General features: G+C 42.0%; 1 protein-coding gene across 1 annotated transcript in view; it reads left to right on the plus strand.

Annotated features, from left to right (window-relative positions):
• Positions 1-12484, plus strand: part of hacd2 (3-hydroxyacyl-CoA dehydratase 2) — a 68487-nt gene extending 56003 nt beyond the window's left edge. The window contains exons 6-7 of the mRNA XM_073046118.1: positions 6787-6965; positions 9083-12484. Of these exons, the coding sequence (XP_072902219.1) occupies positions 6787-6965; positions 9083-9165 (262 nt within the window). The 3' untranslated portion in view covers positions 9166-12484. The remainder of the gene's footprint in view (positions 1-6786; positions 6966-9082) is intronic.
• The last annotated feature ends 5920 nt before the right edge of the window (positions 12485-18404 follow it).

Consider the following 18404-nt stretch of genomic DNA (forward strand, 5'->3'; position numbering starts at 1 on the left):
ATCATATTTGACCTACCATAATGAACCACCTCACACTTATCTGGGTTGAACTCCATCTGCCACTTCTCAGCCCGGTTTTGCATCCTATCAATGTCTTGCTGTAACCTCTGATAGCCCTCCACATTGTCCAAAACACCCCCAACCTTTTGTGACATCAGCAAATTTTCTAACCCATTCCTCCACTTCCTCATCCAGGTCATTTATAAAAATCATGAAGAGTAGGGGTTCCAGACAGATCCCTGAGACACACCACTCATTTCCCAATACCAGATCAAGTACAGCCTCTCCTCTTGTTGGCTTATTTATATATTGTGTCAAGAAACCTTCCTGAACACACCTAACAAACTCCACCGCATCTAAAACTCTCACTCAATATTTGAGAAATTAAAATCTCCCACCACAACTCCATTTCAGAATCTGTCTCCCTATCTGCTCCTCGATGTCCCTGTTACTATTGGGTGGTCTAAAAAAACACACACACACACACCCAGTAGAGTTATTGACTCCTTTTATATTTCTAACTTCCACCCACAGAGACTCCGTAGAGAACCCCTCCATGACTTCCTCCTTTTCTGCAGCCATGACACTTTCTCTGATCAACAGTATCAACAGAGATAGTGTCTCTGGTTTTGGGCCTGTAGTTGCTGGAGTTTAGAAGAAGGAGGATATCTCATTGAAGCCTATTGAATATTGAAAGGACTAGATAGAGTGGATGTGGAGAGGATGTTTTTGGGAGCATTGGACCAGAGGGCAACACCTCAGAATACAAGGATGTAATTTAAGAACTGAGTTGAGGATGAATTTCTTCAGCCAGAGGATGGTTAATCTATGGAATTTGTTACTGCAGACAGTTGTGGAGGCCAAGTCATTGAGTATATTTAAAGTGGAGATTGATAAGTTCTTGATTAGTAAGGGTGTCAAAGGTTACAGGGAGAAGACATGCAAATGGGAGAGCAGAGTCAATGGGGCAAATAACCCAAGTTGTTCCTATGTCTACCCCACCCAGGCAAAAGTGTTGAATAAACACGTTAATTTCTTCGAGCTTTAGCCAAAAGTAGATTAATAAGGAAAGTTTTATTTTCCCTTTCCACGGGAAGCATGCAAAAATAAGCCAGGCAGCATCTATGGAAGGGAATAAATAGTTGACATTTTAAGACAAGACCCTTCATCAGAACTAGAAAGGGGGGGGGGGGGGCAGAAGCCAGTATAGCATCATCTATTGTATACGGTGCTCCCGACGTAGATTGGAGGAAAGTGTCAAGCACCTTTGATCCATCTTCCATAAAAGGCAGGATCTCTTGGTGACTGTCCATTTCAGTTCAACTTGCCATTCCCATTTTGATATGTCTCTACTGCCATAATGAGACCAAATTCAGGTTGGAGGAGCACACCTCATATTCCATCTGGGTACTCTCTAACCTTGATAGCTTGAACACTGATTTTTCTAACTTCTGGTAATTTTGCCTCCCTCCCTCCTTCTCTCTTTTTCCATTCCCAGTTCTGGTTCCCCTCTCATCCTTTCTCTTCTCCTCACTTGCCCATCACCTCCCTCTGGTTTACCCCCTTTACCTCTTCCACCTATCCCTTGTCAGCTTTGCACATCGTCCACTCCTCCCCTCCTACCTGATCTCATGTGTCACCTGTCAACTTACACTTCTTTCCCTTCTCCCACTTTTTTATGCTAACTTCTACCCCTTTCTTTTCCAGTGCCAGTGAAGAGTCTCAGCCCAAAATATTGACTGTTCCCCTCCATAGATGCTGCCTAACATGCTGAGTTCCTCCTGCATTATGTCTATAATTGCTCATGTAAAATCATAGCTGGTCTCCCATAGAAACTCAGTGCACAATTTTATGATTCTTCTTGTGATTCAGGAGGACCAAAAGCAATCAGGTCCACTCAGATATTTAGTGCAGTGGATTCTGATTAATTTGGACAAATTGAGACCAGTACATTTTGGCGTGGTTAAGTGGCCGAAGTTTCATGGAAATGGTTAAAGAGGTACAGGTGGCCCCTGTTTTATCGAACATTTGCTTTATGACAGCTCACTGTTACGAAAGACGTACATTAGTACCTGTTTTCGCTAACCAAAGAGGATTTTTGCTTTTACGAAAAAAAGACGCCCACTTTATACATGTGTTACCCCGAGAAAGACTACCATGACCGTGAAGCCTTGTGCGGGCAGTTGTGCATGCATGCGTGTATGTGTGTAGGCATGTACATGTGCTTGCGTGTACGTGCTGATTTTTTTTTCTCCACATCAATTTTGGCTCGCTGTCTTCCCGATTTTGATAACTGAAACTACACCATACATACAATATTTCTATTTTATATAGGCTGTGTATTTATCATATCATTCCTGCTTTTAATATATGTACATGTTATATTAGGTTTTATGTGTTACTTGTTATGACTTGGTAGGTTATTTTTTGGGTCTGAGAATGCTCAGAATTTTTTCCCATATAAATTAATGGTAATTGCTTCTTCGCTTTATGACATTTCGGCTTACAAACAGTTTCCTAGGAACACTCTACCTTCGGATAGTGGGGGAAACCTGTATAAAAACGACAAACTGCCGTTTGAGTAACAAATTATGTGTTTCAATGCAATACAGAACAAATTAGAACAGTACTTACACTACTCTGTACTATAAAGCTGTGTTCTTTCCTAATAGTTATCATCAGAGAAATTCATCAGTATACACTGATGATACTGTGTACACTGATGAATTCTTTTGATTGTCCATAAATGAACAAAATCAGTGCAGACACCTCGTGCAGATAATGGACTGTCTCCATACAAAACGAATTCATCCTCCAAATCTTCATTTTCGTTGTATCGTTCAAGATGATTGTCGATGCCTTCACATTCTTAGTGGTTCATAACTTGAAGTAGTGAAATTGTTTCATTTTCACTCTCAGCGTTTCTGATATCTGGCATCTCCAAGCCTCAATGATTGAAACCACAGTGAGCAAAACAGTTCTGAATTGTCTTACTGCTGAATCACTGCTTTTTGACACAAACACATGCAACTGACTCTACTTAAAAGCTCTTCACTCTAAGCATGGTGTAGTGTTGTAATAGCTACACAAGTGCATGTGACTGACGCTGGTTAGAAACTGGTCAACACAGTCTCCTGTCCCAATTAAGTGGCATAGTGTCCCAAATAAACAAACAAACAAACAAAGAAAATCACAGCTATTTTCTCAGTTATTTTCTTGATTAGTGTCTGTTCTTAAAGAGTTGTCCCAAATAAGCGGCTGCCTCGATTAACCAGTAGTTCAATAAACTGAAATCCGCTGAACCTCAAAAACAGATCTGAAACAAATCTCATCAATTTTCAGTTGTGAAAGTTAGGCCCTTAGGCCCCTTTTGGGCTATGAATGACGTCTTATCATGGTTTTAGAAAAATTAGGACTGTAGAGTATATATCCTTAGTTATAATTTGCATGCAAAATTTCAGATTTCTATGTAGATCTATGACTGCAATGAAACAACCTAGAAATCTGAAATAGTTGTTTTCTCTAACTGGAAGTTGAGAAAGATGGGTAGTTTCTGTCTCTTTCCCCCCCCACACACACACAATCTCTTTTTCTAATCCTCATTCTCATTACTCTCTGACCCCTTCTCACCTGCCCTTCACCTCCCCTTGATTTCCCTAAAATTGGTGCACCAAGTTTCTTTGGGAGACTAGCTATGACTAGGGCAGCAAAGTAGCTTAGCGGTTAGCATAATGCTTTATCAGCATCAGCAATCAGGGTTCAATTCTCATTGCTGTCTGTAAGAAGTTTGTACATTCTCCCTGTAATTGTGTTGGTTTCCTCCAGGTACTCCAGTTTTCTCCCACATTCCAAAAACGTACATGTTAGGGCATAGGGTAAGTTGCGGGCATGCTATGTTGGTGCTGAAAGCATGACATTTGTGGGCTGTGCCAACACATTCCCAGATCATGTGGATTGCAAATAACACATTTCACTGTATGTTTCAATATACATGTCACAAATAAAATTAATCTTTATAAGCTAAACTTTATACTGCATAGGACACCTAGCCATTCTCTTTTCTTACCTATCTGTAGAGATGCAAATCCGTGCCAGACACTAGCTTCTCTTTTAACCTGCATAGAAATAGGGGAGAAATTAAGTTTAAGATTAGAAGTTTTCACTTCTTTCACCTCAGATGGTTGAAGAAGTTCAGCATGAGTCCCCAAATCCTAAGGATTTTCTACAGGGGCACAATTGATAACATCTTGACTGGCTGTAGCACTGCCTGGTATGGGAACTGTACTTACCTCAATTGCAGGACTCTGCAGAGAGTGATGCAGATAGCCCAGCGCATCTGTTGATGTGAACTTCCCACTATTCAGGATATTTACAGTGACAGCTGCATAAAAAGGGCCTGAAAGATCATTGGGGACCGAATCACCCCAACCAACCGCAAACTGTTCCAGCTGCTACCATCCGGGAAATGGTACGGCAGCATTAAAGCCAGGACCAACAAGCTCCAGGACAGCTTCCACCAGGCTATCAGACTGATTAATTCACCCTGACACAATTATATTTCTAAGCTTTATTGACTGTTCTTTTGTATATCTTACTGTACATACTGTTTATTACAAACTACTATAATTTGCACATTCAGACGGAGAGGTAATGTAAAGATTTTTACTCACGTATATGAAGGATGTAAGAAATAAAATCAATTCAATTCAGCTCAATTTCTTTCCGCTTCACATCTGCTTGTGACAAATTGAAACCTGGGTTAAGACGGGGCCCTCTCATTGAAATCTTGCAGAGCATAGGCCCGTCGTGCACGAGCTGTCTTGGTTTTGTTTTTTTTTGCATTACGTGCTGATCCAGTTTATGTTCCTTTCTTGTCTTCACAGCTTTCTGTAATGTAGAACGAATGGGGTGGAGGAATGGTCCCCTCTATTCCCCAGAATATAACCCACAGCCCCTCTATCAAAGATGCTATAAGGCAGGAGTTTTTCAAGTGTGTAGGTAGAGTGGTGCTTTTGTTTTCTGACTGTTAGCTGCTGGCTTTTGTGGAGTGGGGAATGTCAAAGTAACCAGAGCCTTTAACCTTTTCTCTCAGAGATACAGTTTAACATTAGCTGCTATCAGAGCAGTCCTGTTGACCTTATTGGTAGTGGCAGAATTCAAACGCTTTTCAATTCAGCATCTGCAAAGCACTTGACACAGGATTATACAAACATATACATTAGGAACAGGAATGGCCATGTGAGCCCCCCAGGTAAGTCAATAAGACCATGGTTGATATTGCAGCCTCATTTCTACAAGATTGTTGACTCAAAGAAACTTTTCATACACCCACTCCTTCATAGAGGTAGAGCACTAAAATAGGCCTTTTGGCCAACCTGTTTTTCTGCCTTGTCCCATTTGCCTGCACCTATACCATAGCCTTCCATACCCCTGCTATCCATGTGCCAAACTTCTCTTAAATGTTGCAATTGAACCCACATCCATCATCTGGCAACTCATTCCACACTCACACCAGCCTCTGAGTGAAGAACTTTCCCCTCAGGGTCCCTTTAAATATTTCACCTTTCACCCTAAACCTATATGTCTTCTAGTCTTACCCAACGTCAGGGATAAAAGCCTGCATGTATTTACCCTATTTATATCCCTCATAATTTTGTATACCTCATTCTCCCATGTTCCAGGGAATAAACTTACTCAACCTTTGCCTGCAATTCAGACCCTCAGGTCCCATCAATAATTAGCAATAAATTTTCTTTCAAGCTTATTGATATCTTTCCTAGGTAGGTGACCAGAACTGCACTCAATACTCAGAATTCGGCCTCACCAACATCTTGTACAACTTCATACATAACGTCCCTACTCCTGTACACATAGCCCTGACTTATGAAGACAAATGTGCCAAAAGCTCTCTTTACAAACCAGATAGTTTGATGCCACTTTTAAGGAATTATTGATCTGTATTCCCAGGCCCCTTTGTTCTACTGCACACCTCAGTACCCTAGCATTCACTATATAAGTCCTATTGTGGTTTGTCCTGCCACAGTACAACATCTCACACTTGTCTGCATTAAATTTCATTTGCCATTTTCTCAACTAGTCCAGATCACTTTTCAAGCTTTGATAGCATTCTTCACTGTCCACTATGCCCCAGTCTTAATGTCATCCTCAATTTACTTATCTCTGCGATGTAGTAGTGATTGTATCTAATCTCCTTTGTCAGTGTATTCCAAATATCATTGGCCCGTGTTAAACAAAACTTATCCCTTCGAATTATTTTTAAATTCCTTCCTCTCTTCTTAACTCTGTGCCCTCTTATTTTTGATACCAGCGGGCAAAAATATTTTGAACCCCCCCCCCCCCCATCCTATCTATGCTTCTCACAATTTCATATACCTCTTAACCTCCTGTGCACTGGGGGAAAAAAGTCTAGCTTTTGCAATTTCTCCACATGATTGAAGTTAAGGATAACTAAATCCTTAGATAAACAAGTTGATCCTGTTGGATTTACCCATACTTCCATTAGACCTGTCTGTTTTGTGTAGTTGCCAAATGGATTGTTGTTGATATTGCCTGAGAATAGAGTGTGGGAGTGCAGACCCTAACTGTGGGATTAAGATGCTATGTGTGTGTAGTTCCTAACTGTGGAAATAGAATGCTGTGTATATGAAGCTCCTAACCCTGGGAATGAGATTGTGCACGTGAATGGGATGCAGTTTGTGGGAATGTGGTAATACAACCGCAAATTAAGATTTTAATGCAAAGTTCTCCCCTACCCTTCCTGCCTAGGTACTCATTGTTCATTGTTCTGTATCCGATGGGAGTCACAGGGGAACTTCTGACCATATACGCTGCCCTGCCTCATGTTCGAAGGACTGGCTTGTATTCTGTGACCCTTCCAAACAAGTACAATGTCTCCTTCGACTACTACACAGTCCTGATCATGGTCATGATTTCCTACATTCCAAGTAAGTCAATGTATTGTCTCTCATAGCCTGAGAGCTGGAAAGTAAGACTAGGCTTGGTAGATCGTCCAGCCAACATAAATGGCTGAATAACCTCTGATGTTATTGATTTCTGTGATTCTCTGATCTGAAGACATTTCTACAATCAAAATTGGGTTTATTATCACTGACATAGTCATGAACTTTGTTGTTTGGTGGCAGCAGTACAGTGCAACACAGAAAAGAAATACTGTAAGTTACCATAAGAAATATAAAAAATGAAATAATTAAGTAACAAATAAAAGAAAAATAGTGCAGTGGTGTTCATTGTCCATTCAGAAATCAGATGGTGGAGGGGAAGAAGCTGTTCCTAAAATATTGAGTGTATGCCTTCAGGCTGCTGTACCTCTGATGGTAATAGTGAGAAAAGGGCATGTCCTGGATAGTGAGGGTCCTTAATGGCAGATGCCACCGCCTTAAGGCACTGTCTTTTGAAGATGTCCTCAATGGTGGTGAGGCTTGTGTTCATGATGGAGCTGCTGAGTTTACAACCCTCTGCAGCTTTTTCTGATCCTCTGGATTGGCGACTCCAGATCAGAGAGTGATGCAACCTGTTAGAAAACTCTCCACAGTACATTTCTATTGCTAGCTGGATATCAGGTTACAACTATATTGTCAGAGGGTATAAGTGCCATAAAATAGGTTTTTTGCAGTAACAGATCAGTGCGTGAGAAATGGAAATTAACGTAAATTATACATGCCTGTGAAAATAAATACCACATCAGTGTATGTTGAGAGAGGTAAAGAAATATTGTCTGAGGTGGTGTGGAAATTTTTCAGGTTGGTTTAAGAACCTGATGGCAGTGGGGAAGAAGCTGTTGTCAAATCTCTCAGATACATATCAGGATTATTCAACACAAGTGGAGTTGTCTTATCTTGGTTCAAAGAAGGGGCTGACCTCCTCATCCCAGTCCCCTGCTATTTTTACATATGCACAAATTTTTTCATGCAGTTCCCTTTTGTTTTATGTTTTTTATAAGTTAATTTCTTGCCGTAAAAAAAAAAACACATGTTCACCCTCAAAAACAGAAGCTACGAAGTTGACCTCTGCTTCCAGTTATGTGTTGCTTTGAGTCTCTGCTTCATTTCTGCTCTGACCTCTTGTCTTCTGCCTCCAAATCTTCACCTTCCATTTGAGTATATTGAAATCCTCTGGGCTTGATATTTAATTTGATAATTTCAGGTAACCATCCTTATTTACTCCACAAATTTGTTTCAATTTGATGCCCTTTACTTTTCTGTCTCCAGTTTCTGTGTTTTTTTAAAATTTCTCCCATGACAATTTGGTCTGCATCCTATGGCAGACATATGCAGTTTAAAACAGATTTGTTTACTCACCTTACCTGTATTGACATCGGGTCCTTAACTTGAAACATCACCTGTGTTTCTCAATTCTCTCTTTTTGATGAAAGGTCTCAACCTGAGACAGTTTCTCTTTCCATAGAGAGACACAAGAGACCATGGATGCTGGATTCTGGAGCAACAGTCTGCTGTAGGAGCTCAGTGGGTCCAGCAGCATCTGTGGGAGCAACGGAGTTGTCAATGTTGTTGAGGTCAAAACAGAGGAATCAACTCGAAATGTCTGATTCTGTTCCTCCCACAGATGCTGTGTTCCTCCAGCGGATCGTTTGTTGCCTGGCCTGCTGACTGTTTCCAGCATTTTCTATTTTCACTTCATATTTCCAGCACCTACAGGTTTTTACTTCAATTTCTGGCATTTTCCTTTCCAAATCATGTTTTAAATGAAGTATATTTATTATTATCAAAGTACATATGTCATCAGAAACTACCCTGGATTCATTTTCTTGCAGGCATTCACAGTAGAACAAAGAAATACTATAGAATGAATGAAAAACTACTTGCACACAAACACTGACAAACAATGTGCAAAAGAAGACTGATTGCTTTTTAAATCAATAGATAAATGGGTAGATTAATGGATGAATGAATCGATATTTGTAATGTCTTTAAATTTGTGTGATAAAGACAGAATGTCTGTGGAGGGAAAAGTTAAGCAAAAATATTGCTGTGTCCTGTCTAGAAAGTGTGTTCACTCACCCATCTTACTCTTGCTGCCTCAGTTTTTCCCCAGCTCTACTTCCACATGCTTCGCCAGAGGAGGAAGGTCCTGAGCACTGCCGAACAGAGCAAGAAGACCGAGTAGTTGCTGCCACCTGCTAGGGAAATGGGCATTGGTTGAAGGGTTTTTCCCTCAGATCGAGAAGATTTCTGTTCCACTGAATTGTCACTGTCTGATGAACCCCAGTGTTTTTCATTGGGCCCCTTGGTGACTGGTGTTTGACATAAAGATTCTGTGCTCATTGCACCCAGCCACAAGAATTTAGATTGTACTGTCAACGTGTTGGGTCTGGAAGAGGTTGGAGTAGTGATGGAATTCCTATCTGCTTATAATCACAGTCATAAAATATCCTGGGGAGTGCTGTCTATCAGAGTTCTGTGTGCCATCCTCTTCAGTAACATTTTGCCCCAATTGTGTTGCATGGCGTAGCACATTCCAAGAGACTGAAGAGCAATGAATCTCACTCTCAGCCTTTGGTTGTATCGTTGCCGATAACTGGACTCAGAACAACCACTCATTTGCTGCTCAAACATACTTCATTTTACTTATGCACAAGGAGAACAGTATGGCCTCTGTCACCACGCTCTTCTGAAGCTAGGACAGAAAAATGCTATTCTTATATGTACAGAATTGGCTTATCAGTTACAATATTGACCATTTGGTAAAATATGTATGTTTGAATTCCTTACTTGCAACATCAGTCACCATTCACAATAGAGATGCTAAAAGTCAATAGAAAGTACAAGCTGACAACCAATGATACATGGAAGTTCATAAACCAATTGTCCCTTAGGTTTTGGGTGTGTTTAGCATCCTTCTATTATTTTCCTAACTCATCTGTCTACAGTACCCCCTGCTGTGTAAGGGGAAGCTATCTTCTTCAAAGAGCATTCCATTAAAGGTCTCTCTTCAGAAGCCCACTTATCTAGTTATTGGCATCGCGTATCTCATCTGCAGTGAACAGAGGTGCTCTGGTGGTCTCACTTCAAAGGACTGGGTTGACTACAAGTGCCTCAGCCTATCCTAGCCTGAACATTGTCCTTAACACTTGCCTTACCATATCTCCCACATTTGTAAGTAGAAATCTTGCAGCAGATAACCTGTCAAATGTCAGTGGTGTGGTCCGATCCTTTCTACTGCCAGATACTGTCAAAGAACTGGCAGTGGATGTTCATTGTCTATCGCTGTCACTTGCATCAGTATCAGGATAGGATTTGGAGATACCCTAAAAATGAAATGGTCACAATAGAAGCCTGCCAGAGCTCTGCACTGTTGCACAGATAAGCAAGCAGTAGCACACAATCCTGCTGCTTGTTGACTCAAGCCTGGTTGAGTTGTCAGTTCAGGTTGGATGCAGATGCTGGAATCTGGAGCAACAAACAATCCACTGGAGGAACAGTGGGCCAAGCAGTATCTGTGGTAGGAAAGGAATTGGCCACGCTTCTGGTCCTAACTCCGAAGCTTCAGTAGTTCCTTTCCTCCCTTCAGATGCTGCTTAGCCCACTGAGTTCCTCCAGTAGATTCTTTGGTGCTTCAGGTTGGATGTGTACCTGGAATCATCATGTGACCTCCTGCTCACTGCTCCCTGACCATTCAACACAACTGCATATAGTGGTGAAACATCTCTCTCCACCAAGAAGCACCTAGCCTCTTTATTCCCCAGTGGATATTCTTGACCACCTGATATTTTTATAACAGCCAGTATTCAGTGGAAAATTTTAAAATTCCTATTGTTTATATTCTCGTGAAGATTTTCATTTCATAGGACTTCAGAGCAAACCTGAAAAGTTAGCAACCCTAGGCTGCGTATCACTGGCCATAGTTTATATTTTACTTACTTAAGCCCATCGCCCCTACTGGGGCATAAGCCATGGACAGCAGCTTGCCAAAGTCCTCTGTCCTGGGCCAGTCCTTCAAATTATCCCCAAGTGTTAGGCTAAGGTCCTTCCTCACCCAGGGATGAGGTCTCCAGAGCCTTTGGAGTGCTTTTGTTGCTCTGGGTTTTTACAGGATAGGGTTGCTAACCCCATGCTGAATCCTTCTCATTTTGCATCGGGGTTGGGACTGTCCATGGCAGCATTATCGTACTCTTTCTTTGTAGGAGCCTTATTCAGATTCTCCATTGTTTTCTGTTCCCTTCAGCCTTTTTCCCATTTCCCAGCAGCTGGCAAATGTTGAAAATATAATTCCTTTACACCCTACTTTGATGTCAGAGTTGAAGAAACACAGCAACATGCAACTAGTTTAGAGGAACCCAGTTTGGTCGATATTTTCTCTAGCAGTGTTGACCAACCCAGATGTTAAATGCTCAGTTTACATTCAGACTGCACTGCTAATTCCTCCCCAGGTTTTTTAAGCAACTCCCAAGGGCTCTAATCTGTTAATAAAATTTTTAACTAAAGGTCTATGAACAAGGCTGGTTCAGCCCTTGCTACACAGACTCTCAGTTCTTTTGTATGTTCTGGATTGTTTTTTTGTAATTAACAATATTTAAACTCTTAGGCATTTCAAAAATTTTGCATGGGTGTATTTGTAATGAAATTTTTTTGCAAGCATATCTTGGTAGTTGTGTGGGGCAGGGGTTGGGGTGTAACGAACAGGATTTTGTGACTACTGCAAATTATCCACCTATTTGTAAATCATTTATGAAATTAGCATGATTTTCATTAATGCACATTATGTTTTCCTAAACTAATGTTCCTATTGAAAAGTGCATGTTTTGCAGTCCAGTTGCCAAGCCTTGCAGATGAAGATGCACCTGGGAGCAGGACATCTTTGCTTTAATGTGCACTCACTGGCCACTTTATCAGGTACACCTGTATACCTGCAAATATCTAATCAGCTAATCATGTGGCAACAACTCGGTGCATAAAAGTATGTAGACATAGTCAAGAGGTTCATTTGTTGTTCAGAAAAATGTGATCTAAGTGACTTTGACTGTGGAATGATTGTTGGTGCCATATGATCTCAGAAACTGCTGATCTCTTGGGATTTTCAAGCACGACAGTTCAGTTCGCAGAGAATGGTATGAAAGACAAAGAAAATATCCAATTCTGTGAGCAAAAATGCCTTTTTAATTAGTGAGCTCAGAGGAGAATGGCCAGACAGGTTCAAGCTGACAGGAAGGCGACAGTAACTCAAATAACTGCGCGTTACAACAGTAGTGTGCAGAAGAGCATCTCTGAATGCAAACACGTCAAACCTGAGCTACAGCAACAAAAAACCACGCTGGATTCCACTCCTGTACCTAATAAAGTGGCCTCTGAGTTGTTTTTTTAATTGTCTTGCTGACAAAATTGTAGATTAGATCCAGAGTTTAAAGGAAATTTTCTTGCATGATATTGCAGATACAGATCAGGTCAAAGGTGCTGCAGTCCATGTTAATAAACTTGTGAAATAGCAACATCACAGACTGTTCTTCATAGGGAAAGAGTTTTGTTGAAATGTCATTTTGTCCTGTCTAAGCTCATTCCACTTGCCCATGTTAATTCCTTTAAACTTCTTCCCATAGACCAGTCCAAGTGTCCTTTAAATGTTATACCACCCTCTGCACAATTCTGGCAGCTCATTCCACATACCTGCCACCATGAAGAAGTTGCCCCTCACACCTTAAACCTATTTCCACTGATGTTTGATTCGCTTTCCCTGGGGAAAAAGATCATGTGCAGTGTGCATTCACCCTATCTGTGCCCATCTATAAGGTCACCCCTTGGGTTTTCCACATTGTAAGGAATTAAATTGTGATGACTCAGGCCCTCGAGTCCTAGTAACATTCCTTTCTTGATGAACCTGCTCCTAGCTTATGGTCGCTGACGAGAGAACTAATGCGAGTGAATGACCTGTTGATGTTTGTCCTTCTGTCATGGATAAAGTTGGCCCTTTGTTGGGAGAAGTAAAATCTTGGCTGAAGTGAGAAGTAGAATTTAACACTGCCAGGGTAAAGCATTGTGCTTAATTGAGCCTAGAACAGAATAGCCCCTTGGGCCCATGATGTTGTGCTGACCTTCACTTCTACATAGCCCTCCATTGTTCTATCACCCATGTACCTATCTAAGAGTCTCTTAAATGTCCCTAATGTGTCTGCTTCCACTGCCAGCCATGCACCTACCAGTCTCTACATCCCCTTATACCAATCACCTGAAAATTGTTCTCCCCCCCCCCCCCCTCCCCATACTGCCTTGGGATAAAGTCTCCAGCTATCTACTTGATCTGTGCCTCTTATCATCATGTACACCTCTGTCTTCTCTCCTCTCATTGACCTGCTCCAAAGAATTGTACTGATTAATCCATTTTAAGCATCCACTCACTGACCCAAGCTGTATAATTGTATAATCTGTGAGGACCTGTGGGTGCAGCTGTTATCGATAGAAAATGAATGGGGGCCTGATTTAAAGAAAGTTTGGGAAGCAGAATATCAGGGTAGGAATCCCCAAATAAATTCCAAAGGTTGATGGGAAAAGAATTTCCTGAGAAGACCAAAGGAGGTTAAAAATTCAGATTACACCCATGGGACCAAGTAACCTACTAACATCCTGACTGGCTGTAGCACTGCCTGGTAGGGGAACTGTACTTCTCTCAGTGGCAGGACTTGCAGAGAGTGATGCAAACAGCCCAGCGCATCTGGATGTGGATGTGAACATCCCACTATTCAGGACATTTACAGCGACACCATGTGCATAAAAAGGGCGCGAAGATCACTGTCACCCCAACCAACCACAATCTATTCCAGCTGCTACCATCGGAAATGGTAACCAAAGCATTAAAGCCAGGACCAACAGGCTCTGAGACAATTTTTTCCACCAGGCCATCAGACTGATTAATTTACGCTGCCACAATTGTATTTCTAAAGCTATATTGACTTCTATTATGCATCTTACTGTACATAATGTTCATTACAAATTACTATAATTTGCACATTCAGACAGAGACATTACAATAAGATTCCTCGTGTATGTGAAGGATGTAAGATATAAAGTCAAACCACTATATCTTCATAATGAGAGAAGAAACCAGACTACCCAGTCACGCAGAAAACATACAAACTTACAGAAAGCAGTGGGAATTGAACCTGGATCACTGGTGCAGTAATAGTGTTGCGTTACCATGCCGCCCAGTTCTTGTGGATGCAAAGTGCCATTTTCACAACTCCTGTTGTGTGAGGAGCGATGAGAGTAGGTCAGGCTTTTGAATTGGACAAACATTAGGTTCTGTGGACCACTCTGTAATGTAATGCCTGAGAATATCCCACACTCAGGGCCCCAGTGCTTTAGCAAAGCCTTTCGGTATACATTGGAGGTCTTCAGAGTGTGCTGCAATGTCATCTACAAACAAGCTGCATGATAGTGGTGGTGCTGACCTCGTTCTTGGCCTTGAACCAGTTGAGGCTGGAAAGTCTACAGTCTATTCTACACAAGAATGGGATTCCTGTGGCAGGTCTTAGCCAATGAATTGAAGGGTGGCAGCAATAATGACAGTAATTGGGTGAGTGTAATGATGCAGCCCAGTTTGACTCCTGTCATGACAGTGAAGGATTCTGATTCAGTGCCACTATTACTGAGCACTGGCTAACGTGCCATCGTGCAGTCGCCTCAGTGTTTATAGGTACAAAGTCATGTCTCAATAGAATACGCCAGAGAGCTAGGTGGTCTACTGTATCAGATATCCTTTGTCAAATCTATGAAAGGGTTGTCTTCACTGCAGTTTTTTCTGTAATTTGTATCTCTGATTCCTTTAAATTGGTGGAAATCACATTGTGATTCAGGGAGTACTTCTTCAGATGGCAGAAGGAATCGGTTGACAAGGATACATGCAAACATTTTGCCTCTTGTTGAAATCTGACATGTTTCCCTTCTTGAATGTCACTATTAGGGCATCCTTGAGCTCTGAGGGCAGTTGTTATTTTCCCCAGACCTAGGACAGGGCATACATGCGGTGCATGTGTGTTGATCCACTTCCCTTAAGGATCTCTGCTGGGATCTCCTCAGGACCCATGATTTTTTTGTTTTTGAGGCTCCTGATGGCATCATGGACCACTTTTATACTGGGAGGTTCCCTCACATCTTCTCTCAGGTCTCCAGAAGATTTGGTTAGTAACCTCTGGTTCAGCAGTGCTATCACAGTTAAGAAGTTCTTGAAAGAGTTCTCTCCATCGATTGTTGATATCATTCCAATTCCTTAGCAAGTCCATAGACTCTGGTGGCACTGAAGAAGTCTCTCGTTACCAGAGTCTGCCTGTCTCTGGATTTCCATGGCTTTCTCAGTCCACCAAAAATTTTATAGCTCCCTCAACATGTGCTGAACATTTACCTTGGCTCTGGAGTAAGCTTCTCCTTTGGCCTTGCTGCTGGTGTAATTCTTCTGGACACAAAATGCTTTCCTTTTCTTGGAGATAAATTGTTCTATCTTCATGTCATTATCACACCAGTCCTGGTGTTTTCTCCACTTGTACCCTAGGATGTTTTTGCAGATATAGAGGATGCTGGACTTAAGCAGACCCCAGTGTTTTTCAATATCCTCCAGATTTTCTTGTTGGAGGTTTTCTCCAAATGTGCCCTGAAGGTGGTGTTGGGTGGCAATGTCAAGCAAGCACTGAAGTTTTAGTCTTGGCCTAGCCTGCTTCTTATGAACCCTGCTCTGTTTCATGAATCTGATCAACGTGGTGGAGAGGATCAAGAGATGATCTGTCCAGCAGTCATCTGTGCCAATTGTGGCACTAATAATATTCACATCACAGTCCCTTGAGATAGGAATCATGGTCCCTATCTCAGACAGTGTCATAGACAATGAGATGCCACTGTTTTGATTGAGGGTTCTGCCAAGATGCCTTGAATTTGTTTTTCAGGTGGAACTGTGTGTTTGTGACGATAAGATTGTGTTCAACTCGTATGGTGAGAAGTTCTCCCATTTGTGTTGATGTTGTCAATGCCTTCCTTTCCTATGGCACCCTTCCAAAGGCTGAAGTCCCCAAGAATAATGATCTTATTCACAATGCTCAACAGTATTACATCTAGGCAAGAGTAGAGGCTTCTTTTTCATACTAATGTACAGCCAGAGTTGGTACGTAAGCACTCAGAATAGTTGTCATCTCATTGTTGGCAAGCATAAAATGAATTGTCATGATCAAGTGCAATGATCCCCACAGGAAGTTCAGAGAGTTGACTGGCATACTGATTCTTTATTGCAAATCCAACACCATGGATCCTGGGCTTGTCAGCTGCCTACTCTTTCCAGAAGAAGGTGTAACCAGCCTTCTCCTTCAGTTGCCTTTCATGTGCAGATGGTTTTCAGAAAGAGCAGCTAGGTGAATCAGATATCTCCTCAGTTCTTTAGTGATAATCATAGTTTTCCTCTCTGGTCAATCACTGGTTGCACTATCCATCAGAGTGTGCACATATTAGGCTCCAAAGGTCCTGTTTCTTTGTTTTTGACCATATGTGGTAATCCATCTGGACACAGTAATCCTATCAGGAGGTTTCAAGGCAGATAGCTTCTCTGAGTGGGGTGAGCAGAGTGGATCCTAAATAGGGCTGCTCAGTCATGGATGCAGTTGCCTCAGTCCAAAAGCCCATTGACCAAATCAAAACACTTACCACCCAATGTGCTAGCTTCCAGACCTCACAATCATTGTCGTTGGGTTGCATCTGGAATTTCCAGTTAGTGGACAATTTCCCTCCATGCCACTCTGACATATTGGGAAATTGTACTCGGCACGTTACAGCAGTGGTTTGCCTATGCCTTCAGCCGGGTGAATTTAAAGAGATCACCATCTCTTGCAGTGGATGACCAGGACGTCTAAGTGCCTTGTCGTGCTCTTAGCGCTCCATAACCACCTGCTGGCCTGCCTTCTTGACCATTAATCGGTCTCCTCTGCTCAATCAGCCAGGGCCAGACTTCACACGCTGGGATAGGCAGATCCCCTACCTCACCGAGGGTCAAAGACTCATCAGCTACCCTCACCTGGTTTGGCCCGTCTGCCGAGATGGTTTACCGGGGTGTGGCTGCTGCGCATGTTAAAGCTACTTGGAACCACAGGTGAGAGCTGAGCACCAGCTGGAGACCAAAAGGTGGATGAGCTGCCCTGAAAAAAGGCACAGCAGGCCCCCATCAAAGGTGCTATCCCTCCATATACACCCCGTCACAATCATAGAACTTAAAAATCTACCCTTCAGCCCACAATGTTGTGCCAACCATGTAACCTACTCTAGAAACTGCCTAGAATTTCCCTACCACATAGCCCTCTATTTTTCTAAGCTCCATGCATGTAAGAGTCTATTGTATCCAACTCAACCACCTTTGCCGGTAGTGCATTCCACACACCACTCTCTGTGTGAAAAACTTGCCTCTGACATCCCCTTGTACCTACTTCCAAGCACCTTAAAACTATGCCCCCTCGTGTTAGCCATTTCAACTCTGGGAAAAAGCCTCTGCCTATCCACACGATCAATGCCTCTCATCAGCTTATACACTTCTATCAGGTCACCTCTCATTCTTCGTCACTTCAAGAAGAAGAGGCCAAGTTCACTCAATTTATTCTCATAAAGCATGCTCCCCAATCCAGGCAACATCCTTGTAAATCCTGCTCCCTTCACCATTTACTGATTGCAATGGGACTTAATCCATGTTAGGGTGGGTTTCCTTACTGGAGAGTGTATTTGCATGACTTTGTTTAATGTGGAGAGGCTGATTCATGGCCTGATAGAGGTGTATAAGACAATAAGAGGCATAGATAGACTAGACAATCAGCGTCTTTTTCCTAGGGTGGGCATGGCCAATACAAGAGGGCATAATTCTAAGGTAATTGGAGGAAAGTATCAGAATAAACAGGATAGACAAAGCAGAATCAGAGGATATTGTGTATTTGGATTTTCAGAAGGCCTTTGACTAAGTGCCACAGATGAGGCTGCTTAACAAGTTAAGAGCCCATGGTATTACAAGAAAGATACCAGATGGATAGAGTGTGTTTTTGTTTGGCAGGAGGCAAAGAGTGGCAATAAAGGGAGCCTTTTCTGGTTGGCTGCCGCTGACTCGTAGTGTTCTACAAGGGTCTGTGTTGGGACAGATTCTTTTTACACTATAGTATATCAATGATTTGGATGATGGAATTGATAGCTTTGTGACTAAGTTTATGGAAAATACAAAGATAAGTGGAGGGGGCAGGTAGTTTTGATGAAGTAGAGTGGCTACAGAAGGGACTTAGACAGATTAAGAGAATGGGCACAGAAGTGGCAGATAGAATATAATGTTGGGAAATGTATGATCATGCACTTTGGTAGAAGAAATAAAAGCATAGACTATTTTCTAAATGAAGAGAAAATTCAAAAATT

Source organism: Hemitrygon akajei, chromosome 5, assembly GCF_048418815.1.
Source record: "Hemitrygon akajei chromosome 5, sHemAka1.3, whole genome shotgun sequence".
Taxonomy (NCBI): domain Eukaryota; kingdom Metazoa; phylum Chordata; class Chondrichthyes; order Myliobatiformes; family Dasyatidae; genus Hemitrygon; species Hemitrygon akajei.